The sequence below is a fragment of the Nyctereutes procyonoides genome, unplaced genomic scaffold (genome assembly GCF_905146905.1).
Source record: "Nyctereutes procyonoides isolate TBG_1078 unplaced genomic scaffold, NYPRO_anot_genome, whole genome shotgun sequence".
NCBI lineage: Eukaryota > Metazoa > Chordata > Mammalia > Carnivora > Canidae > Nyctereutes > Nyctereutes procyonoides.
Genome location: NW_026575128.1, coordinates 14,583,042 through 14,597,765, shown reverse-complemented (window position 1 = coordinate 14,597,765; position 14,724 = coordinate 14,583,042). Strand labels below are relative to the sequence as shown.

Here is a 14,724-nt window from a genome sequence, read left to right as displayed (position 1 = left end):
TAAAAAATTTTAAGTTGTCTATCTTACTGAGTTTTGAGAGTTTTTTGGTCTACTCTGATATTAGTTGTATATCAGATATAAGGTTTTAAATAATTTCTCCCTACCTGTGGCTCAGATTTTCATTTTCTTATTCGTGTTTTATACAAAAATCTATATACAAAAAAAGCAAAAATCAATTGTATTTGTCTATACTAACAATGAATAATTAGAATTAGATATTTAAAAATCACTGCTATTTACAATAGCTTAAAAATATATAATATAGCTAAATATAAACGTAAGAACTCATTTGTAAGACCAGTACATTTTAATTATAAAACATTACCAAGAGAAATTAAAGAAGGCCTTAATGAATAGAGTGCTATGTCAATGGATTGGAAAATTCGATATCAAGATGCAAATTCTCCTGATTGATTTATAGATTCATTGCAATCCTAATAAAAACCCAAAGAGTCTTTTTCAGAAAGTGACAAGGTGATTTCAAATTTATATTGACTTGCAAAGGGCCTAGAATAACTAAAATATTGAAAAAGAAGACCAGAGTTAGAGGAATCACTTTACCCAATTTTATAGCTTTCTGTAAATGTACAGTAAGCAGGATGGTGTGATATCAGTATAAGGATAGACATGTAGATTACAGAATAGAAAGTCCAGAAATAGATAATTGTACCAAGGTAAATAGGGAAAAGGCAGTCTTTTTTTAAATTATTTAAAGATTTTATGTATATGATAGAGAATGAGAGAGTGTATGTGTGTGCATGAGCACTTGAGTGCACAAGCAGGGGGAGCAGGAGTGGGAGAAACAGGTTGCTTGCTGTACAGGGTGCCCCATATGGGCTACATCTCAGCATCCTGGGATCATGACCTGAGCCAAAGACAGACATTTAACTGACTGAGCTGTGCAGGCACCCCAAGACAGTCTTTTCAACAGATGTTGCTGGAACGATTTACATGGGGGGGAGGGGGAGGAGAGAACTTTGACCTTTACCTCATGCTATATACAAAAATTAATCTGAAATGGATTATGATGAGAAAACATGTAAAGGAAAACACGGGAGAAAGTCCTTATGATTTTGGGTGAGGTAAAGTTTCTTAGAGTTCAAAAAACAGCACAAGCCGTAAGAGGGAAAAAAATCTGACTTTATCAAAAAGAAAACATTTTGCTATTGAGTATTTTTTTTTAAGATTTAATTTATTTATTCATGAAAGACAGAGAGAGAGAGAGAGAGAGGCACAGACATAGGCAGAGGGAGAAACAGACTCCATGCATGGGACTTGATCCCTGGTCTCCAGGATCACACCCTGGGCTGAAAGCGGCATTAAACCGCTGAGACACCCAGGCTGCCCTTGAGTATTAATTTTTAATGAGATAGGGACAAAATGAAGTGCATCTACAATGGAGTGGAATAGAGAGCATCATGCAACACTGTTAAAGAGATATTAGTAAGTTTTGTTTGGATTTAAAAAAAATATCACTACCTTCTTTGGAGACAAATCCAGAAGTCATGGTAGGGGTATTTGCAAATAACTCCTACTGGTTTACCCATTGATTTCTACTTTTTAAATTCCTATTCAAGAAAAAATTTTTGAATGAAATGATTGTGAATGCCTTCTGATTTGTAAAAGAAGTAAATAGTAGCTCAAGCTCTAAGCCTATAGTCTCTGTTCTTGCCCTGACACTTAGTAATCATATAAGCCTAGGGAAGTCACTGAACTTTAATTTTCTGTTTTCTCATCTCTAAAATCAAGATAGTTATAGGGCTTTTTTCATAGAATTATTAGGATAAAATGAGAACCCATTTAAAATAACATAGTGCCAGATTTGTAATAAGTATGAACTAAATGTTAGCCTTTATTTGTATGCCTTTAGGTACCTTAAATAGTAATATAAGCAATTATTTATAATACAGGTTATACTGATGGAAAACTGCTGAATTAGAAGATAATCGAGGAATAAGAATGAATTCATTTATAACTCTGAGGATTAGATTGTGGTGCCTTTAATTGAAATTGGTTATATAGGAAAAGGAACAAGTTTAGGAGAAGAAATTAATGAATTTGATTCTCAGCATATTGATGACAGGTCATACAGTATAGATATCCTTTTAAGAATAATTGATTGAGGGGATCCCTGGGTGGTGCAGCGGTTTGGCGCCTGCCTTTGGCCCAGGGCGCGATCCTGGAGACCCGGGATCGAATCCCACATCGGGCTCCTGGTGCATGGAGCCTGCTTCTCCCTCTGCCTGTGTCTCTGCCTCTCTCTCTCTCTCTCTCTCTCTCTGACTATCATAAATAAATAAAAATTAAAAAAAAAAGAATAATTGATTGAGATGAAATTCACATAATGTAAAATTAACCATTTTAAAGTGAACAATTAGTGAACATTTAGTACATTCACAGTGTTGTGTAACTATCACCTCTGTCCATTTGTAAAACATTTCTGTCATTCCTAAGTAAAACTCCTTACCCCTTAAACACTTCTCCCCCTTTCCTCTTCCATTCAGCCTCTGACAACCATCAATATGCAGTCTGTATGCAGTCTGTCTTTATGGATTTATCTGTTGCGGATATTTCCTATATAAGGAACCATTCCATATATAAACTTTGTGTCTTACTTCTTTGGCTTAACATAATGTTTAGATGGCATTCTAGTGTGTATCAGTACTTCATTCTTTTTGTGACTGAGCAATTTCCCATTGTATGTATATAACTGTTTATTCATCTGTTGATGGATATTTGGAGTGTTTCTACCCTTTGGCTGTTGTGAATAGTGCTATTGTGAACATGTGTGTATGTATACATGTTTGAGTACCAATTTCCAATTCTTTGGGGTATATATATCTAGTAGAATTGAGAGGTCATATGATAATTCCATCTTTAACTTTTTAAGAAATCCCCAAACTATTTGCCATGGTTGCCACACCATTTTACATCCTCACCAGCAATGTACAAAGGTTCTAGTCTCCACACTTGCCAACACTTATTTTCCATTTAAAAAAATAGTCATTTTTTATTATACTCTCCTGGTGGATGTGAAGTGGTATCTCATTTGATTTACATTCCCCCCCCCCCCCGCCAAAAAAAAAGATTTACATTTCCCTGGTGAATAATGATGTTGAGCATCTTTTTTTTTTTTAATGTGATTTTTTTTTTTAAGCCATGTATATATTTTTAGGAGAAATGTCTCCAAGTACTTTGCCCATTTTTAACTTTTGTCGTTTTGCTGTTGTTGAATTGTAAGAGTTCTTTATATATTCTGTATACTAGATCCTTATAAAATGTATGATTGGCAGATATTTTCTCCCATTCTGTATTTTTCTTTTCCTTTTCTTAATAGTAGTGCCTTTTGATGTATAAAATTTAAAAATTTTGATGAAGTCTAATTTATTTCTTTTTTTGCTTGTGCTTTTGGTCTCCTGTCTTAGGAATACATTGCCAGGTCCTAGGTCATGAAAATTTACCACTTGCTTTCTCCTAAGAGTTTTATGGTTTTAGCTTTATAGTTAATTTCTATATATGGTGTGAGGTAGGGGGCTGCAATTTCATTCTTTTGAATGTTTATATCCACTTGTTAGGTATCCTTTTAAGAGTTAGAAATGAACACCTAGAGTAAAGGAGATCAGTTTTAGAGCTATAGATAGGGGTTTTGGAAGTCGTAGATTAAATCATCATCTAAGAGTACAGAGAACGAAAAGGAATGTAGGGGAGCATGAAAAATTTATATGTGAGGGATCCCTGGGTGGCGCAGCAGTTTAGGGCCTGCCTTTGGCCCAGGGCGCGATCCTGGAGACCCGGGATCGAATCCCACGTCGGGCTCCCTGTGCATGGAGCCTGCTTCTCCCTCTGCCTGTGTCTCTGCCTCTCTCTCTCATTCTGTGTGACTATCATAAATAAATAAACATTTAAAAAAAAAAAAAAAATTTATATGTGAAAGGGCAAGATAGTGAAGTATTCAACTTTGTAAGATTTATAGGAGTTTAGATCATTCACTGTCAGTTTGAGAATTGCGGTCTTTTGAACACTTAGTTTCTACTTTTTTGTAAGAGAAACATGTTTCTAATGCCACCTAGTGTCTTTTCAAAGTACAAGGGTAATGTTTCATAAGAGATTTACTATTAAAAGTTGAGAGATTTTTTAAAAGATATTATTTATTCATGAGAGACACAGAGAAAGAGATACAGAGACGCTCAACCACTGAGTCACTCAGGTGTCCAATATTATTAGTTTTCTTTTTTTTTTCCTGCATCCTGGTGATCACATTTATTGAAAGAGTTGGAAAAAAAATTAAAATGCCCTTTAGCTTAAGAATTTTTTGAGTTATCTGCAAATCAGCTCATTTCAGGAGTGGAAGAATCCTTGGTCATTTTTTAAAAAAATTTTTAAGGGGATCCCTGGGTGGCGCAGAGGTTTGGCGCCTGCCTTTGGCCCAGGGTGCGATCCTGGAGACCCAGGATCAAATCCCACGTCAGGCTCCCGGTGCATGGAGCCTGCTTCTCCCTCTGCATATGTCTCTGCCTCTGCCTCTCTCTCTCTCTCTCTCTCTCTCTATGACTATCATAAATAAATAATTAAAAAAATTATAAAAAAAACACAAAACATAAAAAAATAAAAAATAAAAAAATTTTAAAATATTTTTAATTATTTTATTTTATTTTTTTTCCTTGGTCAATTTCTTAATATCAAAATGAACACAGGTTTCTCTTTTGGATGTCTTCTACATTTAAAGAGGCAATCATACAAAATCTCCTATATTCCATACACGATAAATTCTTTGTTTCAGCCAAATCTTAATGGAGGAGCAACTAGTACAACACCATCTCCCCGGACAAAAAGCATCGGAATATTCCGTTTTGTTGATTTATATATCTCTTCATTTGTTTCTTCATCAATTTCTATAGTAGTCACAGTTTCTTCCACATCTCCCAATATCATATATAAATGCTGATCATATGCATGTAATCTGCCTCGAAGCTCTCGGTCATTTTTCATTTTCACATAAATTCGCTCATCCAGGCTGAGCCTGATGAGATCCAGGGGCTCTTCTACAGTGTTGGTAGTTTGTTGCTGGTCCACGTCGTCCGCCATCTTTCAAACCCTGCGCCCTTTCCCTATTATTAGTTTTCTATCCCAACTCAAATATCTCCAGTAATTCTACTGATTACATGAAAGAATGTACCATATCCATACTTCTCAGTCTTTCCTTAGCACTCTTAACTTCACCTATGGATAGCAGTACATGACATTAATAGTACAATTAAAAGGCTTTCTGACATGAGCACTGGGTGTTATACTGCATGTTGGCAAATTGAATTTAAATTTTTTTTTTTTTTTATGATAGTCACATAGAATGAGAGAGAGAGAGAGGCAGAGACACAGGCAGAGGGAGAAGCAGGCTCCATGCACCGGGAGCCCGACGTGGGACTCGATCCCGGGTCTCCAGGATCGCGCCCTGGGCCAAAGGCAGGCGCCAAACCGCTGCGCCACCCAGGGATCCCGGCAAATTGAATTTAAATGAAATTTTAAAACATTAAAAAAAGACATTTTAAAAAAGACTCTGTACGAGATTTAAAACAGAAACCGAACAAAACCTATAGCTATAACTTTTAACTGGTGGTTTAACAATACCATTTTTTTATGTGATACGTTATGAAACATTTGCAAAAACATTCTGTCATGTATTCTAACCCTCAACAAATTCAGTAAAATGTCTTCTAATAGTCCAAATTAACCAGTTCAAGTAAAAAAAAATTTTTAAAATGTCTTTTAAAAATATGAAACCCAGGGCACCTGGGTGGCTAAATTGGTTAAGTGGCTTCCTTCAACTGTGGTCATGACCTCAAGGTCCTGGGATTGACCGCCACATCTGGCTCCCTGCTCAGGGGGGTAGTTAGCTTCTCCCTCTCCTTGCCTCCCCCCACCACTCATGCTCACCCTCTCCCTCCCTAATAAATAAAATCTTTAAAAATTTTTTTATAATTAAAAAATATGAAACCCACTATCTTTTAAGATTTCATGCCTTAAATTCTTTGCAAATTTACAAATTTTCACGGAAGATATGATAAAAATGTTTAACAAATCCAAATTAAAATTCAGCTCTAAATTTGGACAAAACAAGTGGTCTGTTCTTTTTTTTTTTTTTTCTTTTTAAAAAGATTTTATTTATTTATTCATGAGAGACAGAGGCAGAGACAGAGACAGAGGTAGAGGGAGAAGCAGGCTCCATGCAGGAAGCCTAATGTGGGACTCTATCCCGGGACTTTGGGATCATGCCCTGAGTCAAAGGCAGATGCTCAACTGCTGAGCCACCCAGGTGCTCCTGTTCTTTTGCTTATCTCTTAAGAATATTCATGAGAATAAGTAACCAAGCTGCTAATATCCTGTTCAATCCCATGAAAATCTCTCAACTTTTGGGATATTTGTGTGGTTTAGCGGTTGAGCATTTGCCTTTGGCTCAGGGCCTGATCCCGGAGCTCTGAGATTGAGTCCCATATCAGGCTTCTCATGGGGAGCCTACTTCTCCCTCTGCCCGTGTTTCTGCCTCTCTCTGTCTCTCATGAATAAATAAATAAAATCTTAAAAAAAACTGATAATATTTACTAGACCCTACACTAGGTTCCTTTACATGTATTATCGTTTATTTTCTTAGGAACATTGTGAGGTAGATACAATCATCATACTTTACAGGTGAGGAAATTCAGGCATGCAGAGGTTTGTTCATTTGTCCATTTATTCTACAAATATTTATGAAATACCTGCCACATATCAACACTGTACTAGGTGCCTGGAATACAACACCGAACAAAACAGTTAAATACTTTGCTGTAGGACAGTAAGTGAATGTTAGATCAGGAATTCAAAATGAGGTCTGACTCTGAAGTCTATTTCAAGACTTGTAAATAAGTGGAGAGGAAAGTCTTTGGCAGGTTGGATTATTTGATGTATTTTTTCCCTGGATTTATTGATACTCAATTTTCTGTTTGGATATTGAAGACTTTTATCAGGATTACATACGGAGAGTTTTGCCTGATTTTGATTACATAAAATTTTCTATGAATTGAAAGTAATTTCTATGGGATCCCTGGGTGGCGCAGCGGTTTGGCGCCTGCCTTTGGCCCAGGGCGCGATCCTGGAGACCCGGGATCGAGTCCCACGTCGGGCTTCCGGTGCATGGAGCCTGCTTCTCCCTCTGCCTGTGTCTCTGCCTCTCTCTCTCTCTCTGTGACTATCATAAAAAATAAAAAAAATAAAAAAATAAAAAAAAAAGAAAGTAGTTTCTATTCTTTAGAGTAGGCAAATAAAGATGAAAATACACTTAATTTTATTCCACATACTAGGGTCCTGGCAGCAAACAGAACAAATTATGACATTATAATAAAGAAATATGGACAGGGTGTATTGAAATGGTAACATACATATAGTACCTTCTGGTTAATAGTAAGTTGGTACTGTTACTAACCATGAAAGGGTGAGGGGAGGAAGTGATCCTTGGAACTTGGGAGTTAGAGGGCCTGTGTATGTAGAAGGTGACCTGATAATTAGCATGACTTTGTGGTAGTGGGATGCAGCCAGTCTAACTTGACCCTGTAGGAATCAACTCAGGAAGATAAATTGCCCCCTAATCTCTCTGTTACCCTCTTTTCTTTCTCTGACCATTTATTGGTGCTGCCTATTGGCTGAATCTATCTGGACCGAAAAGGGCAAGGGAACCTCCTGATACAGTTCATAATAACCCTGCATTTTGGGGTACAAAGGATGATGATCTAGTGGAGCAAAGGATGATATTCTATACATTGCAAGTTTTGAATATTGAACTTAATTATACAGTTTTGACTATGAATTACTTGATATTAAATTATATTGCAGTTTTATTAAAAGCTTGCTAATTCTTTTTCCCAATAAACCTATTTAAGGGCAGCCCCGGTGGTGCAGCGGTTTAGCGCCGCCTGCAGCCCAGGGCGTGATCTGGAGACCCTGGATCGAGTCCCAGGTCAGGCTCTCTGCATGGAGCCTGCTTCTCCCTCTGCCTGTGTCTCTGCCTCTGTCTCTGCCTCTCTCTCTCTCTGCATCTCTATGAATAAATAAATAAAATCTTTAAAAAAATTTTTTTTATTTATTTATGATAGTCACAGAGAGAGAGAGAGAGAGAGAGAGGCAGAGACACAGGCAGAGGGAGAAGCAGGCTCCATGCACCGGGAGCCCGATGTGGGACTCGATCCCGGGTCTCCAGGATCGCGCCCTGGGCCAAAGGCAGGCGCCAAACCGCTGCGCCACCCAGGGATCCCAATAAATAAAATCTTAAAAAAAAAAAAGAAGCTGTACAGCTTTCCAGAGCTTCTTTATAAAAAAACAAAAACAAACAAACCTATTTAAAAAAAATTTAATTCCAGTATAATTAACATGCAGTGTTAAGTTAGTTTAAGGTATACAACCTAGTGTTCAATAATTACTTATATTACTCAGTGCACATCGAGGGTAAGTGTGCTCTTAATCCCCTTCACCTGTTTCAACCCCCTCCCCCAACCCGTCTCCTGTCTGGTAACCATCAGTTTGTTCTCTATAGTTAAGAGTGTTTTTTGTTCGTATCTTTTTTTCCTTTTTTTGTTTTGTTTTGTTTTGTAAATTACACATATGAGTGAGATCATATGGTATTTGTCTTTCTCTGACTGATTGCCTTTCATTTAGCATTATACTCTCTACCTCCATCCATGTTATGCAGATTGTAAGATTTCATTTTTAATGGCTGAATAATATTCCTCTGTGTGTGCATGTGTGTGTGTCTGTGAGTGTGTGTACCACATTGTTTAACAGCATGTTAACCTGCATGTATTTGTGTTCTTTCCAGATTTTTTCTTGTGGTTAATTTCTAGTTTCATAGTGTTGTGGTTGGAAAAAGATGCCTGGTATAACTTCGATCTTTTTGAATCTGTTGAGACTTGTTTTGTGGCCTAACATGTGATGTATTTTAGAGAATGTTTTATGTGAACTTCAAAACAATGTGAATTCTGCTCTTTTGGGGTGAAATGTTCTGAAAATATTAGATTCATCTGGTTCAGTGTGTCTTCAAATCCAATGTTTCCTTGTTGATTTTCTGTTTGGATGATCTATCCATTGATCTAAGTGGAATGTTAAAGTCCTCTACTATTATTGTATTATTGTCTATTACTTCCTGTATGTTTGTTATTAGCTGCTTTATTTATTTGGGTGCTCCTATGTTGGTGCATAAATATTTACAATTGTTATATCTTCTTGTTGGATAGTTTCCTTTAAAATGATTATATAGTGTCCTTCTTTGTCTTTTATTACAGTACTTGTTTTAAGGTCTATTTTGTCCAATATAAATATTGCTACCTGTCTTTTTCTTTCAACTTCCATTTGCATGATAAATGCTTTTCCATCCCTTCACTTTCAACTGCATATGTCTTTACTCTGAAATGAGTCTCTTATAAGCAGCATATAGACGGGTCTTGCTTTTTTATCAGTTTTGTCACCTGTGTCTTTTGATTGGAGAGTTTAGTCCATTTACATTCAAAGTAATTGTTGGGAGGTATGTATTTATTGGCATTTTGTTATTTGGTTTATGGTTATTTTTTGTAGAGTTTCTCTGTTCCTCTTTTCCCCTGCTCTCTTCTCACAATTAGTTGACTTTCTTTGGTGTTGTACTTGATGTATTTCTCTTTATTTTTTGCATATCTATTACCCATTTTTGGTTTGTGATTACCATTAGGTTTATATATAACATCTTATGCATACAGCATTTTATATTAAGCTGATGATCACTTAAGTTTGAACCCATTCTTAAAGCACAATGTTTTTACCCCCCCTCCCATTTTAGATATATGGTGTCATACTTTACATTCTTTTACTTTCTGAGCCCCCTACTGATTTTTTTTTAAAGATTTTATGTATTCATGAGAGACAGAGAGACAGAGAGAGAGAGAGAGAGAGAGGCAGAGACACAGGCAGAGGGAGAAGCAAGCTCCATGCAGGGAGCCTGACATGGGACTTGATCCTGGGTCTCCAGGATCAGGCCCTGGACCTTGGTGGCGCTAAACCACTGAGCCACCCGGGCTGCCCTTGACTGATTTTTATAGATATAATTAATTTTACTGCTTTTATGCTTCCTGCTTTTCTTCTGCTTATGATCTTTTGTTCCTTTAACATATTTCTTGTAGGCCTGGTTTAGTTGTGATGTATTCCTTTAACTTATGTTTGTCTGGGAAACTCTTTCTCTCTCCTATTCTGAATGATAACTATGCTGGATAGTGTATTCTTGGCTGCAGATTTTTTTCTTTCAGTACTTTCATTATATCATGTCAGTCCTTTCTGGCCTGCAAAATTCCTGTGGAAAAATCAGCTGATAACCTTGTGGGTTTCCCTTGTATGTGACTGTTTTCTTTTCTCTTGCTACTATAAAAATTCTCTCTTTATCAGTACTTTTTGCCATTTTAATTATGATGTCTCTTGGTGGAGACCTCTTTGGAGGTTCTCTGGGCTTCCTGGATCTGGATTTCTGTTTCCTTCCCCAGATTCAGGAAGTTTTTAGCTATTATTTCTTCAGATACATTTTCTGACCCCTTTGCTCTCTCTTCTGGGATCCCTACAACGTGAATGTTATTATGCTTGATGGTGTTACTGAAGTCTCTTAATCTGTTGTAATTTTTATTATTCCTTTTTCTCTCTCTCGTTCAGTTTGATGGCTTTCTATTACTGTCCTCCAGGTCACTTATCGATTCTTCACTTTCCATAATCTACTATTTATTTACTTTAGTGTATTTTTAATGTCAGTTAATGGAGTTCTTCACCTCTAAATGATTCTTTATTATGTTTTATATCTCTTTATTTTTGGATCCCACTGAGGTCAGTGAGTATCTTTGTGGCCTTTACTTTATTATTTTATTTTTAATTTAATTTTATTTTTTTAGAAGATTTATTTATTCATGAGAGAGAGAGAGAGAGAGAGAGAGAGAGAGAGAGAGAGAGAGAGGCAGAGGCAGGTAGAGACACAGGCAGAGGGAGAAGCAGACTTCATGCAGGGAGTCTGAAGTGAGACTTGATCCTGGGACTCTAGGATCACGCCCTGGGCCAAAGGCAGGCGCTAAACCACTGAGCCACCCAGGGATCCCCTGTGGCCATTCTTTAAATTTTCTTTCAGGTAAATTATTTAGCTCTGTTTTGCTTAGGTCTCTTTTGTGATTGTGTCCTGTTCTTTCATTTGGGACATATTCTTCTGTCTCCTCATTTTGTTTAACCCTCTGTGTCTGTTTCTGTGTGTTAAGAAAGTCAGCTACATCTCTTGCTCTTGAAAGTAGTTGCCTACAAAGAAGAGATCCTGTAGTGCCCTGCAGTGTAATATCCTCTGTTTACCAGAACCTGGTGCTTCAGGGGTATCTCCTATGTATGTTGTCTGCACCCTCCTGTTGTGGTTGAGCCACATTTACCTTTAGTCTAGTAGTCTGTAATGGCTCTCTTTTCCTGTTGTGAGCCTGGTTTGGTTCCTGTGTTGCCAGTGGGCCACTCTGGGGCTGTCTTAGGCTTGAGTTGACTCAGATCAGAGATCCAGTACCACTGAATTTCAGGATGATCTCCCTGTGGTGTCCCCTAAAAAGCTTTTGTTGGTAGATGGGGCCTGCAGTAAGACCAGCCAGCTCTCTGTGTCTCTTCCCTTTCTGCCCTCTTTCATGTGACTCTTTTCTACATTTAGTTGTGGAGAATCTGTTCTGCCAGGGTTCGGGTCATTTCCTGCGTGTGTGTATGTGTGTGTGTGTGTGTGTTTAAATACTGATGTAGGTGTTATCTAGTTGTATCCATGTGATGAGGTGAGCCTGAGATCTTCCTGCACCATCTTTCAGAGTTTTGTAGTTTTTAATTTAATTTAATTTTAATTTTAATTTTTTTAAAGATTTATTTATTTATGATAGACATATATATAGAGAGAGGGTCAGAAACAGAGGAGGGACAAGCAGGCTCCATGCCGGGAGCCCGACGCGGGACTCGATCCTGGGACTCCAGGATCGCACCCTGGGCCAAAGGCAGGCGCTAAACCGCCGAGCCACCCAGGGATCCCCCAGTTTTTAATTTTATATGTAAATCCATGATGCCTTTTTTTTTTAAAAAAAATATTTATTTATTTATTCATGAGAGACACAGAGAGAGGCAGAGACATAGAGACGTAAATAAGCAGAGGGAGAAGCAGGCTCCATGTAGGGAGCCCGATGTGGGACTTGATCCCAGGACTCCGGGATCATGCCCTGAGCAAAGGCAAATGCTCAACCAGTGAGCCACCCAGGTGCCACCTTGATGCCTTTGAATTAATTTTTGCATATGGTGTAAGGTGTAGGTCTAGATTCGTCTAATTGTGTCTTGTCTTGCCTGTGGATGTTCGTTGCTCCAGTACAGTTAATTGAAAGGTCTATGCTTTCTTCATTCAATTGGTTTTATACTTATATGTCAAAAATAAATTGGGCATATTTGTGTGGGTCTATTTCTGGGTTCTCTCGTCTGTTCTATTGGCCTTTGAGACTATCCTGAAGTCTTAGCATTGGTTAGAGTGATTCCTTACACTTTATTCTTCTATTTCAAAATTGTTTTAGCTATCTAATTCTTTTTTATATAAAATTTAGGCTGTTTGTTTCTACCTACAAGAAGTCTTGTTGGGATTTTGATAGGAGTTGGATTAAACATATTTGTTTCAATATATTAGAATAGTTTTTTCATCAGTATGTTCAATGTCTTAACATCAAATGTACATTAAAAATCTCACATTTCGGGATCCCTGGGTGGCGCAGCGGTTTGGCGCCTGCCTTTGGCCCAGGGCGCGATCCTGGGGACCCGGGATCGAATCCCACGTCGGGCTCCCGGTGCATGGAGCCTGCTTCTCCCTCTGCCTGTGTCTCTGCCTCTCTCTCTCTGTGTGTGACTATCATAAATAAATAAAAAAATTAAAAAAAAAAAATCTCACATTTCGGTTAGCCGGGTGGCTCAGTGGTTTAGCACTGCCTTCGGCCCAGGGTGTGATCCTGGAGACCTGAGATCGAGTCCCATGTCAGGCTCCCTGCATGGAGCCTGCTTCTCCCTCTGCCTGTGTCTCTCCCTCTCTCTCTCTCTCTCTCTGTGTCTCTCATGAATAAATGAATAAAATCTTTCAAAAAAAAATCTTACATTTCTGTCCCCTTGTTTATTTTTCTTGATTGCATTTATCATGTTCTAACATTCTGTATATTTGATATATTCATTGTCTTGTTTAATGTCTGTCTATGCCCACTTAAATGCAAGCTCTAAGAATTCAGAAATTTTTATCCTTTTTTTTTTTTTTTTTGAGAGAGAGAGAGAGATAGATTGAGAGAGCAAGCAAGCAAGCAAGGGGGCTGGCAGAAGGAGAGGGAGAGAGTAAATCCCAAGCAGGCTGCACACAGGGCTCAATCCCATGACCCTCGAGATCAGTCCCATGGGGCTCAATCCCATGGCCCCCGAGTTGAAATCAAGAATTAGACACTCAACTGAATGACCCACTTAGGTACTCCTTACCTTTTTAAATTAACAATTGCATTTCTAGAATGTAGAATAATACCTGGTACATAGTAGATACTTAATTTTTAGAATAAATGAGTGAAAGGAGGATTACTTTCAAAATAGAATGATTTCCTATGAGGTTTGAATGAGGAATCTTAACTATAAACCTATGCAAATTCTAAAGTAGGGGTTATCAGAAAATAACTTGTCTTTTTAACCTGAGGAGCATTTTTTTTTCCTCTATAAAAAGCCTACCTACTTTGAACAAATTTTAATTGACTGACTGACTTTCCATTCAAGCAACAAATAGAGAAGAATCCATTGTTGAACGTATCATGAACCATAGAGGTTCCAGGTTCTGTGCTTTGTGCTGTGTGCATTATCACATACAGAGGCTGTGGTAGGTCTAGTGAGAAAATCTCTGAGAGTGCCTTTAGGGCTCAGGTTTTGTAACAAACTTCTCTCATTGTGCTTACTTTGGCATGTTTACCATGATGGTTTTCCATATAGAGTTAGTTATAAGATAATCTTACTTCTTTTCTGATAAGTGAAAGGAAGATAATTTATGTTGAGAACATACATAGATGCAACCTATTCTGAGAATTTATGTATTCAATTTTATTTATGCAGATGTTTAGTTTTAACCTAGTTATTGCTGAATAGTCTTGTTTTTTTTTTTTTTTTTTTTTAAGATTTTGTTTTTAAGTAAACTCTACACCCAATATGGGGCTCAAACTTACAATCCTGAGATGAAGAGTCACATCCTTTTCCAGCCACGTGCCCCCCAGGTAGACCCCCCCTGCTTTTTAAGATTTATTTATTTGTCCGAGAAAGGACAAGTGAGAGGAAGGGCAGAAGGAGAGGGAGAGAATCTGAAGTAGATTTACCACTGAAAACAGAGCCTGACACAGGGCTCAATCTTCCAACCATGAGATCATTACCTGAGCTGAAACCAAGAGTTGGATGCTTAACTGACTGAGCCACACAAGTGCCCCTCTGTCTTATTAACACCATATTAATGTAGAGTAATTGATGAAGATGTTCTGCACGTCTTTTATAGGATAAGCAACCCTCCTCCATCTGTTCTGTTTAGTTAAACATGCATGTTTTAGCAGAAACATGGGTTCAAGTTCTTACCATACAATTTTGAAGCATGTTATATCCCTTTCTTCGGTCCTACATTTATTTAATTATAAAATAAAAGATTTCAGTTAA

The 14,724-nt window shown here is 37.6% G+C and overlaps 2 protein-coding genes across 5 annotated transcripts in view; one reads left to right on the top strand and one right to left on the bottom strand.

Annotated features, from left to right (window-relative positions):
• The window catches only part of MAST2 (microtubule associated serine/threonine kinase 2), a 221,383-nt gene that overhangs the window by 50,424 nt on the left and 156,235 nt on the right, over window positions 1-14,724 (top strand). The gene's annotated exons all lie outside the window — the stretch shown is intronic.
• On the bottom strand, window positions 4,699-5,099 carry LOC129520717 (U6 snRNA-associated Sm-like protein LSm3). Its single transcript, XM_055341909.1, has one exon. It carries the CDS (start codon window positions 5,083-5,085, stop codon window positions 4,777-4,779), a length of 309 nt encoding a protein of 102 aa, XP_055197884.1. The 5' UTR covers window positions 5,086-5,099; the 3' UTR covers window positions 4,699-4,776.

Coding starts and splice junctions, on each gene's coding strand:
- LOC129520717 (XM_055341909.1), bottom strand. CDS start 5,085: ATGGCGGACGACGTGGACCAGCAACAAACTACCAACACTGTAGAAGAG.